The sequence below is a fragment of the Perna viridis genome, chromosome 2 (genome assembly GCF_037379345.1).
Source record: "Perna viridis isolate PV_CMFRI_1.1 ecotype Kerala chromosome 2, ASM3737934v1, whole genome shotgun sequence".
NCBI classification, from domain to species: domain Eukaryota; kingdom Metazoa; phylum Mollusca; class Bivalvia; order Mytilida; family Mytilidae; genus Perna; species Perna viridis.
In genome coordinates this window covers 9491292-9518099 of record NC_142446.1, presented here as the reverse complement: position 1 = coordinate 9518099, position 26808 = coordinate 9491292, and the positions used below count along the sequence as shown (strand labels likewise).

The 26808-nt window shown below is 32.8% G+C and overlaps 1 protein-coding gene across 8 annotated transcripts in view; it reads left to right on the top strand.

The window, feature by feature from the left end:
* Nucleotides 1–26808, top strand: part of LOC148623566 (phosphofurin acidic cluster sorting protein 2-like) — a 70257-nt gene that overhangs the window by 615 nt on the left and 42834 nt on the right. For all 8 annotated transcript variants that reach the window (XM_088565469.1, XM_088565468.1, XM_088565467.1 and 5 more), the window contains exons 2-10: nt 1730–1817; nt 2151–2240; nt 7918–8043; nt 11457–11616; nt 16689–16870; nt 17379–17441; nt 19275–19429; nt 21704–21761; nt 24512–24562. In XM_088565469.1, the coding sequence (XP_088421595.1) occupies nt 1730–1817; nt 2151–2240; nt 7918–8043; nt 11457–11616; nt 16689–16870; nt 17379–17441; nt 19275–19429; nt 21704–21761; nt 24512–24562 (973 nt within the window). The remainder of the gene's footprint in view (nt 1–1729; nt 1818–2150; nt 2241–7917; nt 8044–11456; nt 11617–16688; nt 16871–17378; nt 17442–19274; nt 19430–21703; nt 21762–24511; nt 24563–26808) is intronic.

Here is a 26808-nt window from a genome sequence, read left to right as displayed (position 1 = left end):
GAGCCTGTGACATGAACATATGTGCCTCAAACTGATGCAACTAACAGTGTTGCAGAAATCAGAAGAATGATCATGATGATTGCCTTTCCTATCTAAAAAAAAAGCTGTGTTTTCAATTTGAATTATATATTTGCCAAGGTGGGTTAGGTTCTTGAACAGCAGGTAGAAATATGCATAAATAGAACAAAATATCATGAAATGAGTGTCAATTTTTGTACTTACTTGCTTAGGAACTTCCATTAATTCATTCTACCTAACCCGTAATGATTTGATATGTATCACTATGACCAATTTAGAATACCCACACTTTGCTGCTGAGCCCACTTTGTGCTCGCTGTTAAGCTGATAAGTACAATTTACTTGGTTTGACTTTTCACATGTTCTGTTCTGATATGATGATATTGCCGAAGTTGGAAAAAATTCACATGCAAGAAATTAGAAACCACTTTTAAATACGCCATCTTGCAGATTTTTGTTGGGAATAGTGTATCAGATCCATAATTTCATTGGGGTCCACGTCATACAACCTGTAAAAGTTCAGTGTGAATTTTTCATTGTTGGCTGTGAGCTGTGCAGATGTGGAAACAGACACCCTACCTCATGATGAGTGGAACCATCCCAAGATCAATTAGATATACATCTAGACAGTGCACAAGGAAGATCAATCAAAGAACTCAAGCAAGTGCTAGAAATGCACTATGTTAGTCTTTTTAATCTTGTCTGATATTTCCTTCCAGTCAGACACACTTTGCCAACACTGAAGTTTTGCATGAAAGAACTCTTTTATCCTCTGTTAAGATGGAGTAGATAAATGTATGATGTTATAAACCCTATGGTATTTGAAGTAAGCTTGTTACATTTTCTTGCCAGGGTTATTTCTCTTTGTTCAATAATATTTTTTTTTTAAACAGGGAAGTTATTTTTTATGTGTGCTCACAGATTGTTAATAAAATATCTGTACATGATTTTTGCCTATACTTATGTCAGTGGTACTTTCAATTACATGTACATGTAAGTGAGCTTCACTTAATTGTGGTTTATGGCAAAAAGTTTCTTATTTATACACTTTTGTAAAAATAGGGTAGATAGGAAGGGATGTTTTTGACTTTGCTATTTTTGATATTTTGCATTGAGTCCATGGGATGAAAAAAAAGGAGTAAAAGTATAATAATTTCAGGTTCTATGCCATATTTTTTTTACTGCTAAACCTAAGACAGAACTACACAGACAATTCCTTGTTTACCCTGGCCCATCTCATTTGAATACTCTCCCACATGAAATAATAAGTGTAAAAGGAATACATCTTTTAAAGCAGAAATTAAAAATCTTCGTAATTTAACAACAGGCAAAAAAATAATTCAACTGTATTTACATGTTCTATAATATAAATTGATAACTTTTTTGGCATGCATTTATGTATTATTTACTAGTACTCATTTTGTGGCATTGAAATTAACCTTATATTTTTGTTTTTGTGTGAGGGCCTCATGGAAGATTAGTTGTGTGTTACCCTCTTGAAATAAAGTTTTATTGTTATTATTATATTATAGGAATAATTTTCCTATAACAACTCATTGTAAGTAAATTTCTAACCTCCAGTTCTGACAAATAAAGTCTATTCCCTTAGTTTTTCATCAATTCTATATGTCTTTTTTATTTTACTAACAGAATTTGTATAGCGTATAATTATCGTAAAACATTTAGTTAGGTTTTATTTTGTGTCTTTCAGATTATGTAGTTTAACTCTTGACCGACTTCAAGTTCTAAAACCACTTGAAAATGATTTGGCTACTGTTATCATTGCTGTCAAAATGCAGGTAAACATTAAATCCAGTCTGCATCTTACAGTAATACAATTTCTCAATTGTATGATGAATGAACAATTCTTACAATCATAGTGTATTATACAAAAAATATATCATAAACAATAAAAATATATAGTTTTTAAATTGAATGTTTAATTATAGAACTCTAAGAGAATCTTGCTGTCAAAATGTAGGTACGTTACCGGTCTGAATAAAATCTACATCTGCTACAATAACTATTTCTGAATTTCATAATAAATAAACAATGCTTACAATTATTTTTCATTATGTAAAAAAAGTAAACAGTAAAAAGATTTTGTTACCAAATGCAATGTTGAATTACAGAACTCCAAGAGAATCCTGCGATCCAATGAGATACCAGTACCTTCTAATGGACTGTTGGATACAGAACTAGATTTGTCCTTCTCCCTTCAGGTTAGTATGTCTAATGTCTTGGTTAATAAAGGCAAAAAATAGTATACAATTTGGGCATACCTGTGAGAGCTTTTGTCATCACTTTGCATCTTTGATCATTTATATCTTGCCTTAAGAAATATTCTTAAACTACTGAGTGGATTTTACCCATACTTTTTCACACACTTATTGATGCATCTGCTTTAACATTGTGTTGATTATGCTGTTAGTCCCCATTCCTACTCGATGGTGTGGTAAACAATTTCAGTTGTATATCCAAAACTATTTAAAAATTAATACATCTGACTTTAGCCTGAAGAACTGTACTTGTGAAGTTGTCAAACAGCTCTTTTCTTTTTACAAGCAGAATAAGCACATCTTGCTGTTAGGAGAGGTTTCTGGTAGACATGCTGAAAATTTTCAGTTTTTAGCAGGTTGTAATTAAAAGGCAACCTTGACCATTGAAGTATCAAAAACTGGATGCTGAAAATACATATTCTGAAGTAATTTTTCAATTATTAACATGTTAAAGAGTAACCAAGGAATCCAAGGTTATAGCGGTAATCAAAAGAATGTAATCCAGGGACAAAGACTAGATATGGAAAACAGACATTCACAACAAAGAACATAAAGTAACTAAAATCATACATACAAAGTAACAAAAGTAAATGAGCAACTCGGACTCCACTAAAAACTGGGAGTGTGGACCAGGTGCACCCGTAGGGTAAGCGTCCTCTGCTTTTCTAGAAACACTGGCCGAGTTGCTCATAAAAAGTCAAGTCCGGGGTAGGCAAACGAGGAAAGGAAAACTATGACCCGTTGAATACATCAGTTTTCATGGTGCTGATGGATACACCATAACGATCCACGAGTTCATGATGACGACCATAAAACTTCTGTAGTGATTACTTCAATCTTGTAGCAACATAACCCTGTTCCAGAAGCCTATTTGTTAGAGTTCTAGCGCGATACAAAAAGTCTGCGTAGTTTCGGCAAGCTCTGGCATAATGTATGAGTTGTGATTTGAACACTCCATATGCAGGAGCCGAAGGGATGTTGCCACAGATGAAAGGAAAGTTAACAATTCTGAATGAAAAGTCATCACGTTTGTCGTAAAGTTTGGTCAATAGTTTTCCTTTACCATTGATTTCTAAGTGTAGGTCAAGATATGAGGCTGACTTCACAGTGTCTGTAGTATCCTTTATCTCAAGTTCTTTTGGGTAGATGCGATGTATCAAATCCCCGAAATTAGGATTGTTTAAAGATAATACATCATCTATATAGCGGAAACTGAGATGGAAGGATCTAGCCAAACGATATTCTTTCTTTCTGATCAGATCAGCTATAAAGTCAGCCTCATAAGAGTGAAGGAATAGGTCAGCAAGTAAAGGAGCACAATTTGTTCCCAAATTGCTCAATGTTACAATGTTAAAATTGTAACATTGTTCAAAATTAATACATGATTGAGTAAAGCAAAGCTTCTTGCAATGCATTGTCCTAATGATTTTGTCTTTTTTAGCGGCACTGGAATAGAAAAGGCAGTGGCAATTTTGCCAGACATAATTAAAATGTATATATGATATGCTGTATTAAAAAATTAATTGCATAACCTTCTTCCTGACTTGATATATATAAGCTATATTGAGTGCATTTCAATTTCTTTTATGATTTTAAAAGAATAACATTTATAAGCAGAAATTGGGCCATCCTATATAAATATGTAAATTAAACATGTGACGAAGATGCAGATACTCTAGAAAAGAGCATAAAGTGCAGTTCATGCTTGGAATGGCAATATTTTTCTTGTGCACCCATTAAACTACAGCCCAAAGCGGAATATACTAGATCTGTATCAACTGCAAATGAAGTAGTCTTTTAAGCCATGTACAGTGTTAACTCATAACATTTTTAACTGCAGTCTTATTTTCATATAAGGATATCTGTATCGATTTTAAACATTTCCAATTCTTATTGTACTTAAATTTTTATGTGACAATTTGTCAACCCCATTATCCTTGTGACCAATCCCTTTTTCATTTCATCATCATTATCATCCATTTCATGTTCATCGCCTGGATATTGCTGAAATATTGCTGCGTGGGCGTTAAACCCCAACAATCAATCTGAATTTTAATGTATTTTACATTCATAATTTTGTGTCAAGAAATCTGTGTCAATTAAATATTGGAATTTCTATTTTACTTTAATTTATGTGTAAAATTTTACAAATCTTTATTTAAAATTTTAACGTATTTAACCAGTTTTTATGACAGAAAATCTATAGCTGAAATATTGCTGCTCGGACGTTAAACCCCAACAAACAACAAACAAACATGACAGAAAATCTGTAAATTTCTAATGATTAGAATTCCTATAATACTTTGATTTATGTGTTAATTTTTAGCTCACCTGGCCAAAGGCCATGTGAGCTATTGCCATCACTTGGCGTCCGTCGTCGTCGTTAACAATTTTACAAAACTCTTCTCCTCTGAAACTACTTGACCAATTGGAACCAAACTTAGATTGAATGTTCGTTGGGGTATCATGCCTAGAAATGGTATGGGGATTTTCGATCCGTCAATAAAAATGGCTGCCGTTACTAAAATTAGAACATAGGGGTCAGACAATAGTTTTTCGCATATATCTCCAAAACAGTTAGATTAAGCCAAATTCTGACAGGGTTAAAGTGTTCAGCATGATGAGATCTATCACTGGTCAAATTTTCATTTTAATCTATGAAGCCATGTTGGAGTTCTTGCCCTTTTTCAACGTTTTTTGCTATTTTTTATGTTATTTTTTTCAAAAATCTTTTCCCCTGACACTACTCGACCAATTGGAACCAAACTTGGTATGAATGTTCCTTTGGGTATCCTGCATAGAACTGGTTTGGGGATTTTTGATCCATCAAAAAACATGGCCGCCGTTACTAAAAATAAAACATAGGAGTCAGACAATAGTTTTTCGCATATATCTCCAAAATGGTTAGATTAAGCCCAATCCAGACAGGGTCGAAGTGTTCAGTAACGTTGGAGTTATTGTCCTTTTCTATGTTTTTTTGCTATTTTTAATGTTATTTCTTTCAAAAATCTTCTCCTCTGACACTACTCAACCAATTGGAACCAAACTTGGTATGAATGTTCCTTGGGGTTTCATGCATAGAACTGGTGTGGGGATTTTTGATCCGTCGAAAAACATGGCCACCGTTAATAAAAATAGAACATAGGAGTCAGACAATAGTTTTTTGCATATATCTCCAAAATAGTTAGGTTTAGCCCATTCTGAAAGGGGTGAAAGTGTTTAGCATGATGAGATCTATCAGCAGTCAAATTTTCATTTTAATCTACTAAGCCATGTTGGAGTTATTGCCCTTTTTCAAAGTTTTTTGCTTTTTTTAATGTTATATTTTTCCAAAATCTTCTTCTCTGACACTATTTTACCAATTAAAACAAAATTGGTATAAGTGTTTCTTGGGGTATCCTGCATATAATTGCAGTGGGGTTTTTTGATCCGTCGAAAAACATGGCAACTGTTACTAAAAATAGAACATAGGGGTCAGGCAGTAGTTTTTTGCATATATCTCCAAAACTGTTAGGTTTAGCCAATTCTTTCAATAGCTGAAATGATCCTTATTTTTAGGACAACAAAAGTCTTCAGGCACAAAATTTTTCAGACACCTTCTTATAAGAGTTATTGCCCTTGACAGGGAAAATGACAGGTTTTTTTGTCAGTTTTCAGCCAATGTCTTGAAAACTATGATAGATTTAGACTTTCATGTATTGAAATGATCCTTATGATAAGTCCTATCAAAGTTTTCTTGAGTCAAAATAGTCGGACAAGTTCTTGTTTAATTTATTGCCCTTGAAAGGCAAAATTCAACCAGGTGAGCGATTCAGGCTCCTGGTTGCCTCTTGTTTATAATTTTCATTCAAAACTTTTTATTAAATTTCATTCTACATCATATCTCCAGTTTCATAATTTCTTTTATGTTTATAAATTTTTGTATTGCTTGGTAGGAAGTGTTGTATTTTTGTTAAATATTGACGGCAAAATAGCCAAATAACATGAAATAAGCTATTTTACCGGATCCGGCAAAATAACCATGACCAATAGAAAATTTCAGGCAGTGACATTGTTGCAATTTTCATTCTGTTCTGTATTTTTTCTCTGGTCCCACTTAATCCATAATGATATCTTGTTCAAAATATCCAGTCTCTTGATATAAGTTGATCAAGAGTATCGAGCAAGGATTCAGAAACATTAAAAAATGCAGGCCATTGACTGACAAATTTTGGAAACGACCGACTACCATTTTCCAATATTAGACATAAAAATTGTCAACCCTTATAAATTACAGTCTGCATGGTACTATTAGAGTTTATTTAGTGTCTTAACATCCTGTCTACCTGTCTCCTAATTGTTTATTTGAAATTAATTGACAGGTGTGTGTCAGTATTAGCCGATATGCAGCCACCTGTGACTGTGATTTACCTGTAACTGACTACTTAATTGCATATTTAAATCAACTGTATATGTGTGGCACTGTTGCGCATAGGAATGAATTGAAGTGACTCAGAGAATTTACTACTTGATGTATTGACTTAAGAAAAAGTTTACAAATCCATCATTTTCCCACCGATCTTTCAGGAGGTAACAAAAGCATGTGGTGCTAAAACTACGAATCAGTTGTTGTTTGTAATTATTAATTTATGGATTGAATCCTTTTAACACAACAGTCAACAGCCCATTTAAATCAATATACAAAATGTACTTGCAGTTTTCTTTTATTATCAACATTTGGAAGTGTTATCTCGATCTGACCCTTGGTATCAATAATCATGTTCAAAATTTGTTAATGACAAATCATTGATTGAGAGATTGTTGGGGTTTAACGCCCGAGAGCAATATTTCAGCTATATCCAGACGAACTGACAAATCAAGACTGAAATTGAAACTTTATTAACACGTATTGTAGCAGTCTCTAGCTTACGAAATGTTCCGTTAGAATGGAGAATTTATTGTTCAGTAACAAGAAGATCAAGAGAAACGCTTTGTACAGGAAATTTTTTTCTACTGAATTATCAATTGAGAAAAATTTAACCGAAGTTCCAAGAAACTGCTTAACAAATTTGCATATCATAACGGAAAATGATAAAACATGAATTAACGTAAGCTGAAGTTAAAAGCGTTCATTCTGATCCTGTCTTAAACGTTTGAAACAAAAAGCTGTTTAAAATACTTGCTTGTAACTGAAAAGTCGAAGATTTTGAAATTGTTTTATAATTTATTTTCTCGAACCCCAGAGAAAATATATTATTTTTGTTTGTATTGTTATCGGAAGAGAGATAACTCTGGTGAAAATGTTGCTGAAAGATGGAATACAGTCCCTATCGTGGCTGATGTCTGAAAATGAGAGGGCAAGTTCACATCACTTTTTGTGTCATCTGAGGGTGAAGTGAACGACCTCGGGGTGACTATTTTTGCTGAATCACCCACTAGCGTGAGCCCTTTAAGGGGAATGTTACATTGGTCTGTCTGTTTGATATGGATCTTCTACTTTTCATCTATTACTCTTGCTTGTTAAGGCGCCTCATGCAAAGGAATAGTCCAGGAATGATCATGGTTCTAATTGGGACAAATATTGTGGCAATTATGAAAATCAGAATAGTCTGAAAATAATTTGAAAATTTTGCCTTTGTAGTATCCACACTATGTGAAAAGAGATGGAAATAGATTGCAGGTTATGCTGCAGAGGAGAAAGAAATATAAAAATAAAACGATATTGGGATATAAAGTTCTGGCTGCAGGTCAGGTCAATATGGCACAGGTAGGTAACTATCTAGTTAAGTTATGGTTGCAGATCAGGTCCATAAGGCACAGTTAGGTAATTAACCTTTGTCAAGTTAAGGTTGCAGGTCAGGTCAATATGGCACATGTAGGTTACTACTTTCAGTCTAGTTAAGGTTGCAGGATAGGTCGGTATGGTACAGGTAGATATTTAACCTTTAAACAAGTTAAGGTTGCAGATCATTCAATATGGCACAGGTAGGTAATTAACCTTTAGACAAATTGGAGCTGCAGTTTATTTCAGTATGGCACAGATATGAAACTAATCTCAGTAAAGTTATGGTTGCAGATCAGGTCAATATAGCACATGTAGGTACATGTACTTCTGTTTGTAAGTTGTGATTTGGTCCAGTGAAGAAGGTCAAAATTTAGGACTTTCAGCACTGTTCATTTGACATGTCTACCTGATCTCTGGATATACCAGTATACATTCATTTTATGAAATGAAATTTGTGCAGGTGGTATTTTTTGAATCTGTTTAAATGTGTATTTTGTTTGAAATGCACTTGGAAATTAATTGTGGTCTTTTGCCATCATACTGAAAGTGGTAAAACCTATAAAAAAATAATATCACATTCCAAGTGTTAGACGGTAATATAGCTAGCATCTGTTTTGTTCTCTTTAGGAATTCCAACCTGTGGTAAGGGTCACCAAATGATCAGGAGGATACACGTAATATTTTTAAGCAGAATTGGCAAACACTGTTGATGCATCAAATATAATTGTAGTTAACTATAGAAAACTTAAATAGATATATAGCACAGGACTAAGGCATTAGTACTGCAACTTCAATTTAACCTATTGGTACTTCTCTGTACACCCAGACCTCAATGGGAAGACCTTCTTGTATTTCTTCTGATTATTATTATTATTATTATTATTCTTTTTTTTTTCCGCCAGGCATTTTGCCAAAGTTTTGGCTGAACGTATCACGACAAGATTTTGACAATCTTTTGCAATCTGACAGGGGGCTTTGGAATTCACCCTGTGAGACGTGATCATTTGTCGGTCCAGAGCTATCTGTCCCATAGCGGAAAAACTAATTTTGCTAAAATTTCTTAAACCGTTTTAGATACACACAAACGGAAAGCTCCATATTTTTTAGAAACCCAGGGCAGTACTATTTGACAAAGTTTCGAAAAGATTTGAGGTTTCCCTGGTTATGCGATTTCGCGACCTAAAATGAAATTGTTGGTTGGTCACTTAACTTTTAAACCGTAAGTCATATAGACTTGGGACCTTCACTGTTGATCTTAAATGATTTGCAGTATGTTTATGCATTTCTTGGTTCTTTGTCAAACTTTGATAAGATATTTTACCTCATTTGTATGGTCATTTCTGAATCTCTATTAGGCACTTTTTTGCTGTAGTTTTATGTTTTAGTCTTTATAGTATGAGTTACTACTACTGGTAAGTCGGTATTTTCAATCTAAATATGTATCTATATAGGAAAACTGTCCAGCGACATTTAGAACTATATTCGTATACAGCCAATTCCTATAGTGGTGTCTTTGTCGGTTTTGGTTATTGAAAATCACCTCTCTCTTTGAAAATTGGTGCACACGTTGAAAACAACAGTTCTTACCGTAATTAATGCATTTTTTTTTTTTATAAAACTAATCTGAAAAAAAGAATATGGATAAAGATTTTTCTAAAGTAATCCAGTAATCATGATTTATGTAATGAAAATGTGATAATGGAGTATGATTGCCTCATGCTCAAGGGTAATTTCTTAGCTGCTTTTAATCAGAAACCTTCACTACTTTTATTCGAATCTTCAAATGAATCCATGAATGCATATTTAGTTGTATGACAAATATTTATTTTGTTTGAAACAGTGAATGTATATGCGGTCAAAGCGCCGTAACTCCAAATGTTAAGTGGAAAAATGAATCACGGAAATAAAGAATAATGAAGTTTAAATTTTCTTGTATATTCTTACTTTTCAAACCACTTGCAAGCTCGTGCAATATAATATTCTGCTCGGGACGATATTCACCAGTATTCATGCAATAACCCTATATTATAAGACAATAAGTAAATAATGTTAATAAATGCGTGAATGTTAGTTTCTGAAAACTGTCTTTAAAAGTATACTTCCAATACATTTTTTAAAAAGTGGCTTAGACCTATCATGGGCACCTAAATCGGGGATGTCCAGCTTTTTATCAGTAAAAACCACTATTTACGATCTTTAAATGCAAAACAACTCCATTTATGGCCTAACATTTAAACAACAGCATAGCGAGAATATCACCATAAATAAACATATATTATTTATATTAATTTTCAATTGTCACTAAAATAGGAAAATCAAAGTACTCATGTACTGAATCAATTTACATTAACTCTTTTAGTTGCCTTAAAATAGCAAGAACAGAGACCGAATTCTTGGTTATCAATATATTTAAACAATTGTTGTACAGTAATTTCGTAAAGTCACTTTGTTCCGACATTGTTGTTCCAACTTACACAATGGAGGCACATTATTCACACTAATACACAATACTCATACTTTTGTAGAGACTTAAAAGTACCAATTTAGAGTCCACAATCAGAGTTTTATTTTGACCTCATTTGTTCAATACACACTCAAATAATACCTTTACAATGCATAATTCTAGGTTAAGTGTGTTTTAGTACTTCATAGAGGGGTTTTTGGACCTGGAAGTGACAATTGAGACCTTTTGCTTTGCAATACTTTATAATTATCTCTCTTTGAATTTATCTACTTTCATGAAAATCACAAGTTCATTTTGTTCTCAACTGAGTGTATTGATGAAATTGACAGGAAAAAATAGTTTATTACAACACTGTTAATACACAATTCATCTTTATTATAAGAATCAGAACTATTTTGCAAATTTAATAATTGTCAGAAACCTCGCCTTTTAAAATATATACAAGAAATAAATACTGTCGATCGATCTGTCTCTACAGGTTAGAACACAACAAGCCATTAGCCGTGAGGCAAAGGTAATTTCTCATGAACATGATAGTTGTCAAGAGAGATTAGGTGGGAAGACCTTTCAATTGTTCTGGAACAATTGACCTTTTAATTTCATTTAGTATACTATATACAGATGCCATATTCATTCATGAACTGGTAAGTATGAGTGTCAGACATATCTATGATTTGTTTTAGGATTTATTTTCAGATGAATAGGTGATTGTAATAAACTTTATCTTTATCACTGCATAAAAAGGTAATTTTTCACTATGCAATGCAAAAATCCAATTTCTAGGGATTTTTCTCTCCTTGGCATCACATCTTGGATTGCTGCTATACTTGTAATAATTAGTGTCTTGCAATCAAAACCACCATTACTTTAGATTTGATGTAACATTGCCCTAAATGACTTTGAATGTTTATTTGTCTTATGTTTAATGCAGGTATTACAGAGAAATGCTGATAAAGAACTCCATTTATTTAGTGACCTGAAAGAGCACACCAACCATGTAGCTCAACTGAGAATGGTATCATTATCAAGTCAGCCTGTTGATCATGTGGAGAATGGACAAAGAAAAACAACATCCTCTGATGTTGAAGTTGGTAGGATAATTGATTAATTTTTGTTCAGAAGAAACACTAAACTTAATAATCAAGCTCAAGGGTTAACATGATTTAAATTAGGGATGGCAACAAATATTTAAGATCAGAAGGCAGACTACTCAAATACAATTTACTTATGTACAACTCAGGGTTTGGATTTTAAACATCTTGATGCAGTTCCCCAATTAAGTTCCAATTGTTCAAAATATCCCTTTCTTATACTAATAAACATCAGTTAGCAACCTTCAAACAGTTCAGATAATTTTTGTGAAGGTGTTTGTACACAGATCAACACTTACGTGGATTATTAACTCATGATCAGAAACCATAAAGTTTATGATCATGATTGAAATACAATGAACATTCATTGTTCTTTAATTTATGATAAGATTTTTAGGTGACAAATTAAAGGACAAGTTGTAATCGAAATTGCCAACACCCTGGGAACATATGATACAGATTGTGTCAAGCAAGTCAAACTTCATGAACTCAACGATGGTTTTTGACATACATGTATTCTTATTTGGTACATAAACAAACAAATATTGGTAATAATTGCTATTATGAAAGGTTATTTGTTAAAACGGTGTTCAGTTATTTATTGTTCAAGGTAGAATATACCAAGGCTGTAGTCTATGAATTGAGTTCTGGGAATAATTTGTTTGTCATTCATTAAGATGTAGGGAAATGTCACAATAGTTTTTAAGTTGTATATAAAAACACTGTGTACCAAAGTTTTAAACTTATATATGATAATACTGTATCCTAAAGTTTTAAACTTGTATATAAATATACTGTATCCCAACAAAAGTCAGTATTTTTCAACGAACATTGAAGTTTATCCAAGTACTCAAATACTTGTGAGTATCATGATTGAGTACCAAATCTTCTATTTTAAAACTTCTGGATGGATTGAAACAAAACTTTGCATGAATGTTATGTAGAATATGTTTAACAATCTATGTGTGGGTTTTCTGATCTTCAGAAAAATATGGACACCGTTACTAAAAATAGACCAAAATAGGCCATAGGGGTCAAATTTCAGAATTATGTAAATAAGGCCAACATTTTTTTATAATCTGTTTTATGGGACTGCCGACCCTATTATAGCCAAAAATAAAATAAAAATAAAAGTATGTGAATGTCGTTTTATTTTTGTAAATTCCGCCGACTGCTGGAATATTTGCAAGAAAATCCCATGCTAAAAATAAAAGAAAACAGATCGCAAGTTTTCATTGGACGAGTAAAAAAGAACCGACCTATCAGTGATTGTTTTATTATAGTAAGCTATCGGAAGCTCTCGGCATTTATCATTAGTTAATAAAAACACTGAAAGTCAATGGCTGACCACAACAACAGTGCGACCGAGGGACGGCCTACAATTACTTCTAACTCGTTATTTTTGGGGAAAACAGAAAGGTGAATCTTTCTCTATCCGTCAACTAAATAATTGATGAGATTGTCGATGAGCAAGCTGCGGTTGTCATAACAAAGGTGTCCTGCCATGGTCCTACAAACATTTTTATTATACAAGGATTAATTATATATTTAACTCCATGATTATGAAATAAATGCTTATTAACCAAACAACATTCTCGCACACTGCCCAACACATCAGCGTGCAATATTAGCTTAAAAGTTATGTCTGAATCTCAACATATCTTGTAACACAGTAAAAATGTTCTGTACATAAATTATTTACATTTTTCAAAGCAAGAGTCGTCCAACATTACACCTCATCAATTGATACTGATGTAACCAACTATGTCAATACCAATTGCAAATTCAAAATAATCATCTTATCTAGAAAACGCTTCTGTCTAAAAACCAAGAGATGAGATTATCCTCTATGGATAAATTAAAGGAATCACATTTATATAATGTACTAGGTAAACATCTATTAATTACCATTTTATCTGGCTTGGACAGCTGATGATTACTGGTCATTACAATAGAGGTACATGTCTTTATTGTAAACAACACGGACCTTTATAAACTTAACTATCAAATTACATAAACCAAAGATTGATTGACAACACTGCACATCTCAGCTGCAGCTTTTTAACAAGATCATTTCACCTACCACTAAAACCATTATCAAAACATATTATATCAATAAGATGCTGACATCCAGTCATAACTAGGACACAATACAAATGTGATTCTCCAACTAATAACCATAACTGATCAGTGACAAGTAGATCAAATGCGGCATGGGTTCTGATGTATTTACCTAGGCAAAAACATATTGTCAGAAGGGTCGAAATGTTTACAAATGACTTGAAAGACACATTCAAAACACTTCAGAAATGTAGCCAAAAACTTGGAAAGGGGTACAAATGTATCTACACATCGAAAATATTTTATACATCTTCTTTTCAAAAGTTAAAATTTGTGTGTATTCTCTGTTTCCTTGTGAATACAGTATCAATCAGTCTTAATAATTGTAGAAGTGAAATATGTTTTAAAATTGGGTATCAAAAGCTTTTACTTTTCACACATTTACAATACAGCAAAAAAATAAAATAAAAAGAAAAACAATTACTTTTAGTTTTATTTTTTCCATCGACTCGCCAAGATTTTGTCTTATTTTTATTTTTATTTGCTCCCCTCGACCCAATTTAAAAAAAAATCCCGTAAAACGGATTATAAAAAAAGTTGGCCTAACTTAAAAACAATTTAGCTTAGATAAAGTCATGTAGGGGGTGAAATTGTTCAGCATGATTGGATGGACCTATGCCGAAATTTTTCGAAAGATCCATTGATGAGTGAATGAGTTATGGGTCCTGAAATGGATCTGTTGCTCAGTGTTAGAGTTATTGCCATTGAAGAGAAAACATAACTATTAGAGATTTATTTTATGATATGAAAACTGGATGGGTAACTCTGTATTGATTAAATGATTCATGTTACAATAGAACAGTAAGGTCCAGCTTTAGAAAGCTATAAAAACTATTTTTGACCTGGTGAGCAATTCAGGCTCTCTAGAGCCACTAGTTTGCATAAATTTCCAAAGTGTTTGGTTTAGCCAAATTGTGACATAGGGTTAAAGTGTTCAGCTTGATGAGGTCTATCTGTGGTCCAATTTTTGTTTAGATCTGTTGAGCCTTGTTTGAGTTATTACACTTTTTCAATGTTTTTTTTGCTATTTTTAATGTTATTTCTTTCCAGAATCTTCTCCTCTGACACTACATGACCAAATGGGACCAAACTTACTTTGAATGTTCTTTGGGGTATCTATCCTACATAGAACTGATGTGGGTATTTTGATCCACTGAAAAACATGACTGCTATTACTAAAAATAGAACAAAGGGGTCAATCAGAAGTTTTTTTGGAATATATCACCAAAACTTTAAGATTCAGCCAAATTTTGATGGAGTAAATGTTTAGCATGATAAGATCTATCACTGGTCAAATTTTCATTTCAATCTGTGAAGCCATATTGGGAGTTATTGCCCTCAATTGACATTTTATCCTATTTTAAATGGTTATTTCTTTCAAATATCTTCTCCTACGAAATTGCTTGATCAATTAGAACAAAACCTGGTATGAATATTCCTTAGGGTGTTCTGCATAGAACTAATGTGGGGATCTTTTGTCCATCGAAAACTTGGCCACTGTTACTAAAAATAGAATGAAGGGGTCAGTCAGAAGGTTTTCTTATACATCTCCAAAACTGTTAGATTTAGCCAAATTCTTTCAGTTGCCAAAATGATCCTTATTATAAGGCCTACAAAAGTCTGCAGGGATTAAAGTTGTTGGATTGCTCCTTTTTAGAGTTATTGCCCACGAAAGGTAAAAACAATTGTTTTTTTTTTAGTTTTCAGCCAATATCTTGAAAACTGTGATATAGAAAGAAATGTTCAATTGCTAACAGGATCCATATGATAAGGCCTACAAAAGTCTTCATTGGATCAAAGTTGTCAGATAACTCCTTGTCAGAGTTGTTGCCCTTGAATGGCGAAAATGTTTTTAGTAGTTTTCAGCCAATATCTTGAAAACTATAAAAGATTCAGTTTAAAAATTGATTCCAGGGTTATAGATTCATAGAAAAACATGGCTGTTTGTACAAAAAAAAATGGAATACATGATAAATTTGAAGTTTTAGATTATAGATTATAGATTGAAGGAAACTTTGTTGTCTTTAGACATTTTATGTCTGGACACTATCTTGAGTATAACCATAATGACCTTTATGAAGTTGTACCATAAAATGCCATACCACAAAAGGAAAGCTGGGATTAACTTTTGGGGTTGGGACTTGAGCCATTTCAGAATTAGGGTGAAAAAGTGGCCAGAAGCAAGCATTCCTGATGTCAGACTTGAAAACATGTGTATGTATATCTTTGAAATATTACTACACAATGCAATACATTACCATATAGAGGAAGGTGTGATTTATATTTGGGGTTGGGCCCGTTTATGAATTAGCGGTCTAAATGGGGCCAGACGCAATCATTTTTCTGATGTCAAGTCAGACTTGTGTGAAAGCGAATTGATCTCTTTGAAATTGTACCACAAGATGCCATACCACAAAAGGAAGGCTGTGATTGATTGTTACGGAATGAGGGTCCAAAAAGGAAGCAGAAACAACTATTTTCCTGTTGTCTTGACAGTAACTTGAGTAAATTAAGATGGATCTCTAAGAAAGTCTCTTTGAGATTCTACCATATGCCATAACACAAAAGGAAGGGTGGGATCAGTTTGAAAAAGAAATCTGCCATACGTGTTACCAATGTCTTACTTCATTACCATAGTCTTCTAAGTTTAAGAAGCTGTCTGTTATGGTAAATTTGTAGGTTAAGGTCATCACATTTGACAGCTGTTTGAACTTGATAAACTGTCCAAAAGATCACAGAGGTGTTGTGTTGTAATGTATTACGACACATAGTTTCAATATAGGCAGATTTCTTCCTAAAGAGCTATTTAAATCACCCCGAAGCCTTCCTAGATTTGTTTTGTAAGGGATATCTCTTTATTTCAAAATAACATAAAGTGTTATATATTCCTTGTCAAAACATGAAAATATTCTTCTGGTTTTGATAGCATCCTATTTGCATTAATTTTCAAGACCGATCTCCAGACATTGAGAATGATTCTGAGGATGATGAAATTGATGATGATGTGGAGTATTGGTCAGGTGGAGAACTCAGTGATAGTGAGCCAGTCATGTTAGATACTGATATAAGACCAAGACCAAGAAAAACTAGTCGTGGTAAAATACATGCCTCCAGAGCCAGAGTTGGTGCACAGGTAAATAGTATATTTTCTTTAAACCACAGAAAAATAGAAGGAGATCTATGTGTTTTGTGTACTGTCTGTGTTGTTAATGGATAGAAGCGCATAAATGAGGACCTGAAAGTTACTTCTTATAGTACCTATCTTGTATTATTTGACATGTTTAAAGCACTACTTCCATGATAGTTAAAATTATTGCATTATTTTGACCATTGTGGAAGTAGACTTTTTAAAAATCTTTTCTTTTTGAAACTATTTAGTTACAAGCATCTTTGGTGTATCTACTTTGACAGTTATGTTGGTTGTTCACTCATCGAAGCATGTTATTATTTTCGGTATATACAATCTATAATGCTTAAAGAAGAGGTAGAATTCTTGGCATAATGATGTAAGTAGGGACCTCTTTACTTTTAGTTCTACTTCACCAAGTGATATGGCCGCCCATATTTCAAATTTTCTAGAAGACAACAGGCTCTTTAGAACATCTAGTTATCATTATTACAAGTTTTCGTGTACATTTCAGCAACAGAGAAATATAAAGCAAAAATTTATAGCACTGTTGAAGAGATTTAGAATCTCAGAAGAGGTATGTTTATTTTGTATACTTAGTGCAATTATGGAGAGCACTGTCACTACAGAAAGTAATTCAAGAACTTTAAGGTAGTGTAAATTTGAGGTATAATATTCAGACATTATTTTTTTCTGTTTTAAAATGGAATTCTGCTTTTTTCTCATAGGATTCTTGTTATTAATTACACCAAATAACAGTTTATGTTTTTTTAGCAATGTGACAAAAGAACTTTCTAATTAATTCTTGCAAGGGTGTGAAAAGGCATATTTTTTCTGCATATACCCCAAAAGCTGTAAAAATGGCAGAAATCACTATCAGCCAATCAGAATCCAAGATTCTTCTATAAGGTGTAATGATAAAGTATCTTTAATCCTTCTGTTTGTATATTTCCATTTTTAGCTTATCTGGCCTAAAGGCCATGTGAGCTACTGTCATCACTTCGCTTTTGTTGTCTGTCGTCATTGTTAGCTTTTTCAAACATCTTCTCCTCAGAAACTGCTTGACAAATTGGAATGAAACTTTGCATGGTTGTTCCTTAGGGTATCCTAAATTAATGAAATATCGCAAAACATGGCCGCTATTACTAAAAATAAAACATAGTGGTCACACATAATGGATAATATTGTTCACCATCAGAAGACAGACCTATGCTGAAATTTTCAAGATGATTTGTCGCCTGATATAGGAGGTATGGCCCTTAAAACAGATTTATTTGTCGTTTTTTACATTTACGGTACAACTTTGAAAATCTTCTTCTCTAAAATCATGGAACAACATTTAATGAGAGTTAGCATAATTGTTACTTAGGGTATCTTGCGCAAACTAGTCTTTTAAACATTTTTTCGTTACTTGAAAAACAAGGCTGTTTACTAAAAATAGAACATACGGGTCAAAATGCTTTTTTTTGCTATTTTTTCCTCAACTATAGAAAAATAATGATGATGAAAGCAACTCATTAGATAAACTTATATCCTGAGTTGACTGGCAATATTGAATTTTTTTAGATGGCCGTTTTGCGGCCATTTTCTCCGGATGCTTAGATTTCAAGGATTTTGGGTTTCATCAGGAAAAATGTTATTTTAAGTCGAATGCTGATTACGAAAATTTTTCTTTATGACCATTTTCAAAATGGCTGCATTTTTCCTGCTGTATTTATACTTGCATAAATTTCAAAGATATTTGGTTTATATAGTATGGTTTCCTGAGTTGAATGGTGATGATGAAAATGTTGTATAGCCATGATTGAACTTCATTGTATGTTCTTTCCCAGCAAATGTATTGCAGGCTAATGCCCCTTAGACCTTTTGGGAAAACAGTGCTATTTTTATTTTATTTCTTTCAAAAATGTTGTACTCTAACTGATTAGAACCAAACTTGGTATGAATGTTCCTTAGGGTGTTCTGCATAGAACTGATTTGGAGATTTGTGATCTGTTTAGAAAAAAATTCTGCCATTTCTAGAAATAGGACATAGGGTTCAGACAGACGTACTCTGACTGGGTAAAAGTGTTTAGCATTATCAGATCTATAAGTGATCAAATTTTTGTATAAATCTCTTAAGCCATGGTGGATTTACTGCTCTTCTTTAACATGTTTTTGCTATTTTTAAAGTTATGTCCAGAAACTGCTGGACAGAATTTTATGAAAATTTATATGATTGTTCCTTAGGTATGAGTGTTAGGAATTTTAATTCAAGAAGAAACAAGGTTGCTTTTACAAGAATAGAATGTTGCTGATAGAGCCAGGTGTGTGATTCAGGCTCTTTAGAGCTTCTTGTTTTTACAATAGGCAAAGTAAATTGAGCCAAGATTGCAATAGTAAGTTTTAATTGTATCAAATCATCTTTAAGGGTCTTGAATCTGAAGGAGATCATGATCTAGCAGATGTCAATCCAGATACTACTGTAGATATTGATGACTTGTTTGGTGAATTAGAGGATCTAAGTGACAGTGGACCAGAACTGGATACTGTCAGTGTGATGTCAACTCCAAAGCCCCGTCTTAAGTAAGAAAGAATAAATTTGCTCAGTTGTATTTGCTTCTAGAATTCAAAGCATTTAAATTAATTCTCAATTCTTGCAGAACAACTGAGAAACTATTTATAGAAACTTACTGATGCAGGTTTATCTGGTAATGTGATTTGTTACATTTCTACTGGTTTATTCTGATAATGGTTATTTTAAGGGTGAAACACCTTTTCACAATTAACAGGCAAAAAGGCAGTGTCAAATAAAATGTTACATTATCTATAACGATCAAGGCATTTTTTGTCTGATAAAGTTCTCAACTTGTGACATTATATAATTAAAAGTATTGATTTGTAAGTACCCCAAGAGTTTAAGAATATAATCTGACTTCATCATTTTTGTGGCACATAGGCTAGGAAACTGTTTTGCTGTAGAATTTAGTAGAATAGACAAGGAGAAAACTAAATGCTCTGGTAGGGACATAAAATAGATATTTCTATTACATGTGGTGTGACTTGTGAATAATGCCTAACATGTCACATGTTCCAATTTCCTTAATGACATCAAATTAATTTAACTGCAAAAAGCAAAACAAAGATTGGTTGTATAATGGCATCACCCTGTCATCATTGTTGGCATTCATTAACTTTAATTTATTAAGGAAAACTTAAGTAAAACTTATTGGATCTTTTTGAAATTCCAACACATGATGAGATCTATCTCTGGTCCAGTTTTGGTTGTAATCAGTTAAGCCATGTTGGAATTATTGCCCTTTTTCAGCGATTTTTGCAATTTTTAATGTTATTTCTTTCAAAAATCTTCTCCTTTAACACTACTGGACCAATTGAAACTGAACTTGGTATGAATGTTCCTTGGGATATCCTGTATAGAACTGATGTAGGGATTTTTGTTTCGTCAAAAAAAACATGGCTGCCATTACTAAAAATAGAACATAGGGGTCAGACAGTAGTTTTTCACATATATCTCTGAAACCGTTAGGATTAGCTGAATTTTGACACAGGTAAAAGTGTTCAGCATAATGAGATCTATCTCTGGTCAAGTTTTGGTTTTAATCTGTTAAGCCATGTTGGAGTTATTGCCCTTTTTCAACGATTTTTGCTATTTTTAATGTTATTTCTTTCAAAAATTTTCTCCTCTGACACTTCTTGACTAATTGAAATTAAACTTGGTATGAATGTTCCTTGGGATATCCTTTATAGAACTGACGTGGGGATTTTTGATCCATCAAAAAACATGGCCGCCATTACTAAAAAAGGACATAGGGGTCAGACAGTAGTTTTTCGCATATATCTCAAAACCGTTTAGCCAAACTCTTTCAATTGCTGAAATGATTCTTATTATAAGGCCCTCAAACGTCTTCAGGGATCAAAGTTGTCAAGCAACTCCTTGTAAGAGTTATTGCCCTCGAAGGATGAAAAATTATTGTTTTTATAGTTTTCAGCCAATATCTTGAAACCTATAACAAATAGAAACTTTCAGTTGCTGAAACGATCCTTATGATAAGTCCTACCAAACTTTAACCAGGTGAGCAATTCAGGCTCCTGGGAGCCTCTTGTTTGATTCCTCATGAAAATTCCTGTCTGCATTTTTCATTCAGATTTTAGATATCTTTATGGTATTCATGTTATAAGGTGTCAAAGGCGACCACACCCCAAAAAATTGACTTTCATATTTGGTATGATTTTGAAATTTTTGTTATTGGATTCCATATTAAAATCCCAGCCTAATTACAAGAGCTTTAAGAAGTATGCTTACAAAATTAACCCTTTCATTTACTATTCTTGAGGTAATGAGGTATAAAGTGATCCATGAATGCACCCTGAAGCAGACCTTTATACTTAAATTGAATTTCAAAATATTGTGCAAAATTGTGTCAAAATGAGTTTTATACATAATGAAGTGTTAATCCCTATGTTTAGTGTGTAAAAAACTAATATTGTATCCACACTTGCCATAAGTGAACAGATTTCAGCTGGCTGCTGTTGTATCATGTGTGCTCAGTAAAGCTTTTTATTTCAGCATGTTTCAACTATATAAGACCTTTTGGATGCTACTCTTCAGAAACTGCTGGATCATGGTTTCTTTTTATTTTTTTTATAAGTATATATAGTTGTGATATATAGCTATTCATACTACGCTTTCATTTTTATTTTTTGCAAGTTCTGTTAGAGTTATGGTATGAATATGTTTTGTAAGTATGCAGAATCTATCAGTAATGCTCTGGAGTGTAGAAAGAAAAAAACTGTTCATTGTTGAGTGTCAATAATTTTTTTCATTATGATATGTTTCAGGCCTTTCTTTGCTGGCAAGGGAAGTAATACTGATACAGCGGAATCTCTCAAATCAGGAGTAAGTAATATACTGTATTTTGCAGACTATGAGTCGATATTTTTTTTAGCAAAGTGTCAGCCTCGACTTATCGTCCACTTTGACTTATATTAGGATTTTTCAATAAAAATTGTTCATCTACAATGTATTTTATTAGATTTGTTGGGTTCACTTTTGATTGCTTTGATTCAGAACTTTGGGTAAACTGCAATCAACAAAAGCCATCACTCAAACAGTCAAACTGGTGATCAAACTTGGAAATTATTGATCAATGCCACTATCCTTTACAAATGTATATGACGATGTTAATAAAAACTTTGAAACTGTTAAAGTATATAAAATGTATAAAGTAACTATAGAAGATACGTTAACAAAACTCTTTTTAACTGGAAAGGCATTATCGGGGGCTGCGGAGTTATCGGTCCTTTAATATGCAAATTTATACCCATTTACGGTATGTCGTAACACATTCACACTTGACTCAAATTATAATCAGTTAAGTATTATCTAAATGGCTAATTGCAACCAAATTTACATAATACAATTATTTTTTTATTGTTTTTCATAATACCAGGTTATATTGTTTATTAATTACTGCTCATAATCATGACCAATTCATCAAACAAATTTCCTGCTTATTTCATGCATGAGTGCCCACCTTTGACATGTTTATGATTTCATACACCTGATGATTTAAGGCTTCATAGCCATTGACACACCATTCAATGAAAATTATTGAACTCCCGGACAAAGTACACTTTAACAAAAACACAAATATAAATTTAATTCAGAAATACTATACAAACCGACATCGCTGGAATAATTTGCTGTTGAAAACAAACCACTCGACTTGGATCTCCGCTAACACCTACGATATGAATGCACATGTCTGACCCTCAACTTATCTGCTGAATTCAACTTATCTATGTTTTTTTCATCGATTTTTGTCAAAATTAGGCAACTCAACTAATACTCCACATCGACTTATAGTCCGGAAAATATGGACAAAATTTGAAGTTCTTCACTTAAAAAAAACTGCCATTGACAAGAATTTAGATAAAATGGCTAATTTTATATGACCCAAAACAGTTTTTTTCAGTGGTATAATGGTATCACCCTGTCATGGTCATTAGCACTAGTGTCTGTTAACTTTCATTTATTTATGTTACCTTGGGTAAAACTTAATCCGATCGTTGCAAAATTTAAACACATTGTTCCTAGCGACATGGTGGAAGGCCTTATAGTTTTTGGAGATTGTTACCCTACCCCTTCAGAAAATTAGGGGCTGAAAGGGGGAAAACAGGTTACCATTAGAATTGGTAGAAATTTATCAGCTCTTTTATTTTTTGGTCTGCTTTCGAAATTTACTGGATTAAATTTCAAATTTTGAGCTGTGTTTTGTCCAAACCAGTTGTGTCCATAATGAATTGTAAGTCCATATGCTTAAATGTGTCAAAAACTAATATCGTGTCAACACTTGCCACAACTGTTCAGGATCCTACCACTGCGGTCATATCATGCCGTGCTCTGTCGAAGCTCTTTATAAAGATTATGGAGAAAACAAACTTGCCATTAATTTAATACAAGAATATTTGAAGTGTACTAACTTAGAAGAACTGATTTAAAAGTTTTTTTTTGCTCACAGGGTTTGACCCTAACCTCGTTTGTTTGGTGGTCAACAGGACTACTTCAAAGGTAAACAGGTAGTCTGCAGACAGTAATGACGGTTCTGTTCTAAGATCTTATGAAAAATAAGGCAAAATCTAGATAGCCCATTGGACTACCATGAGAATTTTTCAAGTAGTCCTCTCCAAAATTAGGGTTCTAAATTTTAACATTTAAATCTCAAAACATGAGAGATACTAGGAAGAAGTATAAATAAGGTTTCAAAAAATCTCCAGTGATGTATGGATGGGTCTCTGTAAATGGTGATGTATGGATGGGTCTCTGTAAATGGTGATGTAAGGATGGGTCTCTGTAAATGGTGATGTTAGGATATGTCTCTGTAAATGGTGATGTAAGGATGGGCCTCTGCAAATGGTGATGTTAGGGTGGGAATCGTAAATGAAAAATAATTTGAATATTTTGTTATTCTTGGATATGGCCATCTGAATTTTCCAAACTGTTTAATGTACTTTCTTTCATGCTATCACAAGGTTTTTGTTTAGGTTTACATATTTTAGTGTGTACCTAAATTTCTATAAGTTTGTTACTTCAGATTGTATCAAAGGTTAGGTTGTTTTATAATAATATGACCTTTTAAAATATAGACAATGTCATACTTATATAAGAGTAATCAAGTGATCATAAGAATGTAATCCAGAGACAACAACCAGACATGGGAAACAAACAAATGCAACAAACAACATAAAGTAACTAAAATCATACATACAAAGTAACAAAGTAAATGAGGAACTCGGACTCCACTAAAAACTGGGAGCATGGACCAGGTGCACCGGTAGGCGAAGGGTCTGCTTTTCTAGAAACACCCACTGGGGTGCGCAAAAAAATTCAAGTCCTGGGAAGACGAAAGAGGAAAGGAAAACTATGACATCTTGAACAAATCAGATTTCATGGTGCAAATGGATACACCTTCATCCATGAGTTCATGACGACAACCATAAAATTTCTGTAGTGATGACTTCAATCATATATATAATATAGAAAATGTCATGCTTCTATAACATACAGACAATATCATACGTCTATGAAATATGTTACAACTTATAAATGTTATGTGTTCTGATAACAATGTATATTTCTGCAAGCAGGATGGTAAGGGGAGTGATGATAATTCCAGGAAAAATGACTCTGACAATCATGTAAGTACTTAGTCGTTTCCTTACATTGAAATAACTTTGGTGTTTGAAGTCATTTAATGAAAAACTTAACATGCACTGTTTAATAAAGCCCTGCATGTTGTTGGGTATGACAGAATTATTGAGCTTATGGAAATTAGAATAATGCCATGAATGCATTAAAACAAGTTAGTATGTTGTGATGACAGAAAATTTACTGATGATAAATAATTTTTCTCAACTGGGAAAAAATCTAACTCAATTGCATTGTTGAAGTCCTATAGTGTACGATCTGTATTAAAATTCAGCGCAAAGTTTCTTATGTTTCTTATATCAAGAATATAAGTGGTAATTCTTATTTTTGTAAATTCAAAAATGTATTGTCATTTTTGTAACACCAAAAATATACTATTTCTGAACACTAAACCAAATATAATTTCTTTTAAGATCATTCAATATCTTTTTAAAAATCATTTCATGAGAACAATAAATAATAATCTATTGTTGTGGCAATCAAGGAAAGATTTAAGTAAATCCTTTTTGGCCTTGAAAATATATGCATCAGGAATTTTTTTCTTGCAGAATGTGCCAAGTATCTTAAAAATTAAAATTAGTATCATATGGTAAAGTGAAGAACAATAATTTCATCCATTTGAAATTGGCAGGAAGATTCAAATTGATGAAACGTGTATCTATTGTACATTTAGGAACTTATTTTCTTAAGTGGAAACATGTTTTGAATAGTGAATTGTAATTTTTATGGCAAGTCAAGGATAACTGTATGAATTTTCATGCCATTATTCAGAATTAAGTAAAATTTGTGTGTGTTTTTTTTTTTTTTCACAGTAAAGTTTTAATAAAAATCACTGTTAGTTTCTTTCTGGGGTATGGTAAATTTTAGTGGAAGATTACTTACTATACATGAAATGATCTTACACTGCACAGGACTTAATATTTTACTTTTATAAGTCATCTTTTTACATCTTAGATAATGTTTACAAAAGAATAGACAATAACAAAAAAGAAATAATTTCTCACACATGTGGAAGAAATCCCCGATCTTTAATAAAAACTAATGTAAGACCCTATTTGTCTTTTGCTACTGTAAATTAGGAAGATTTTGATGTATTTTTATTTGGCATATTTGGCATCTGTCTTAAAAGCGTCAAAATTAAACATCCCAAAAAAGGTGACTACTAGAACTCAGTAAAAATGTTCCGCAACCACCAAAATTATGCACACCAAAATAAAACACCCTGGGAGAAAACCTCCAAAATTAAGCACACCAAAATAAAACGCCCTGGGAGAAAACCACCAAAATAACCTGACATCAAAAGTTACAGTACTTCATTCATAAAAGAAATTGATGTATGGTGGGGAATAAATGTGTACTTAATTGCACAAATATTTTCTATGTCTAGAAATAAATGTATCCAATCCAACTCCAAGATCTAGGTTTTCTACTTCTGTTTGAAGTTGTATCTAGCTGTCCTAATCATTTATGTCATGTTGAAATCAAGAAGGTCATTGCATCCTATATATTCTATCAGATAATTTGAATCAGTAATACTTCTAAAAATTTCCATAGACTAATTTTAATACTTTTATCTAATCAGGTATGCTTCTCAGAATTTCCAAAAACAAGTCACAAGAGGCTTTTATTATATCAGTGATACTTCTCAATAGACCAAATCACAAAGACTTTTAACTAATCAGTAATACTTCTCAGTATTTCCATGGACAAATCGCTTACCTGTTGACCTATTGAATGCTCAAATGGGGAGATCTCCCTCTTTTCAGCTTTTCTAGGAGGGAGATTTAGCATGTCGATCTTTTTTTGCAGAAAAAAAGATAATTTTGCTAGAGATCCAAGTACAAAGATAAGACAAAGATATAAAATTTATGATAATCTCATTAATCTACAAAGTGTTTCTAATCAAAATTTAAGTAATTAGTACAACAAAAGGATTAATTATTGTTTATTGTTTCTCATTGTATTAATATCAATTTAATAAGTCATTTACATGGGCGTATCCAGACATTTTAAAAAGGAAGGGTGCCAGCCTGGGTTCCTCGGAAAAAGAAAGGTTCTAGTACATTATTTGCCATTGTTTTGTCAAATTTTACACAAGAGAGTGACAAATTTTCCATTGAAAGGGATGAGTGCCAACCCCCTTCATCCTCCTGTATCTGCCACTGATTTAGAACATATATAATGTGTGCAATATTTCTGCTAAGAGGGAAATTTTGGGGGGAGATATTTGTGAAAG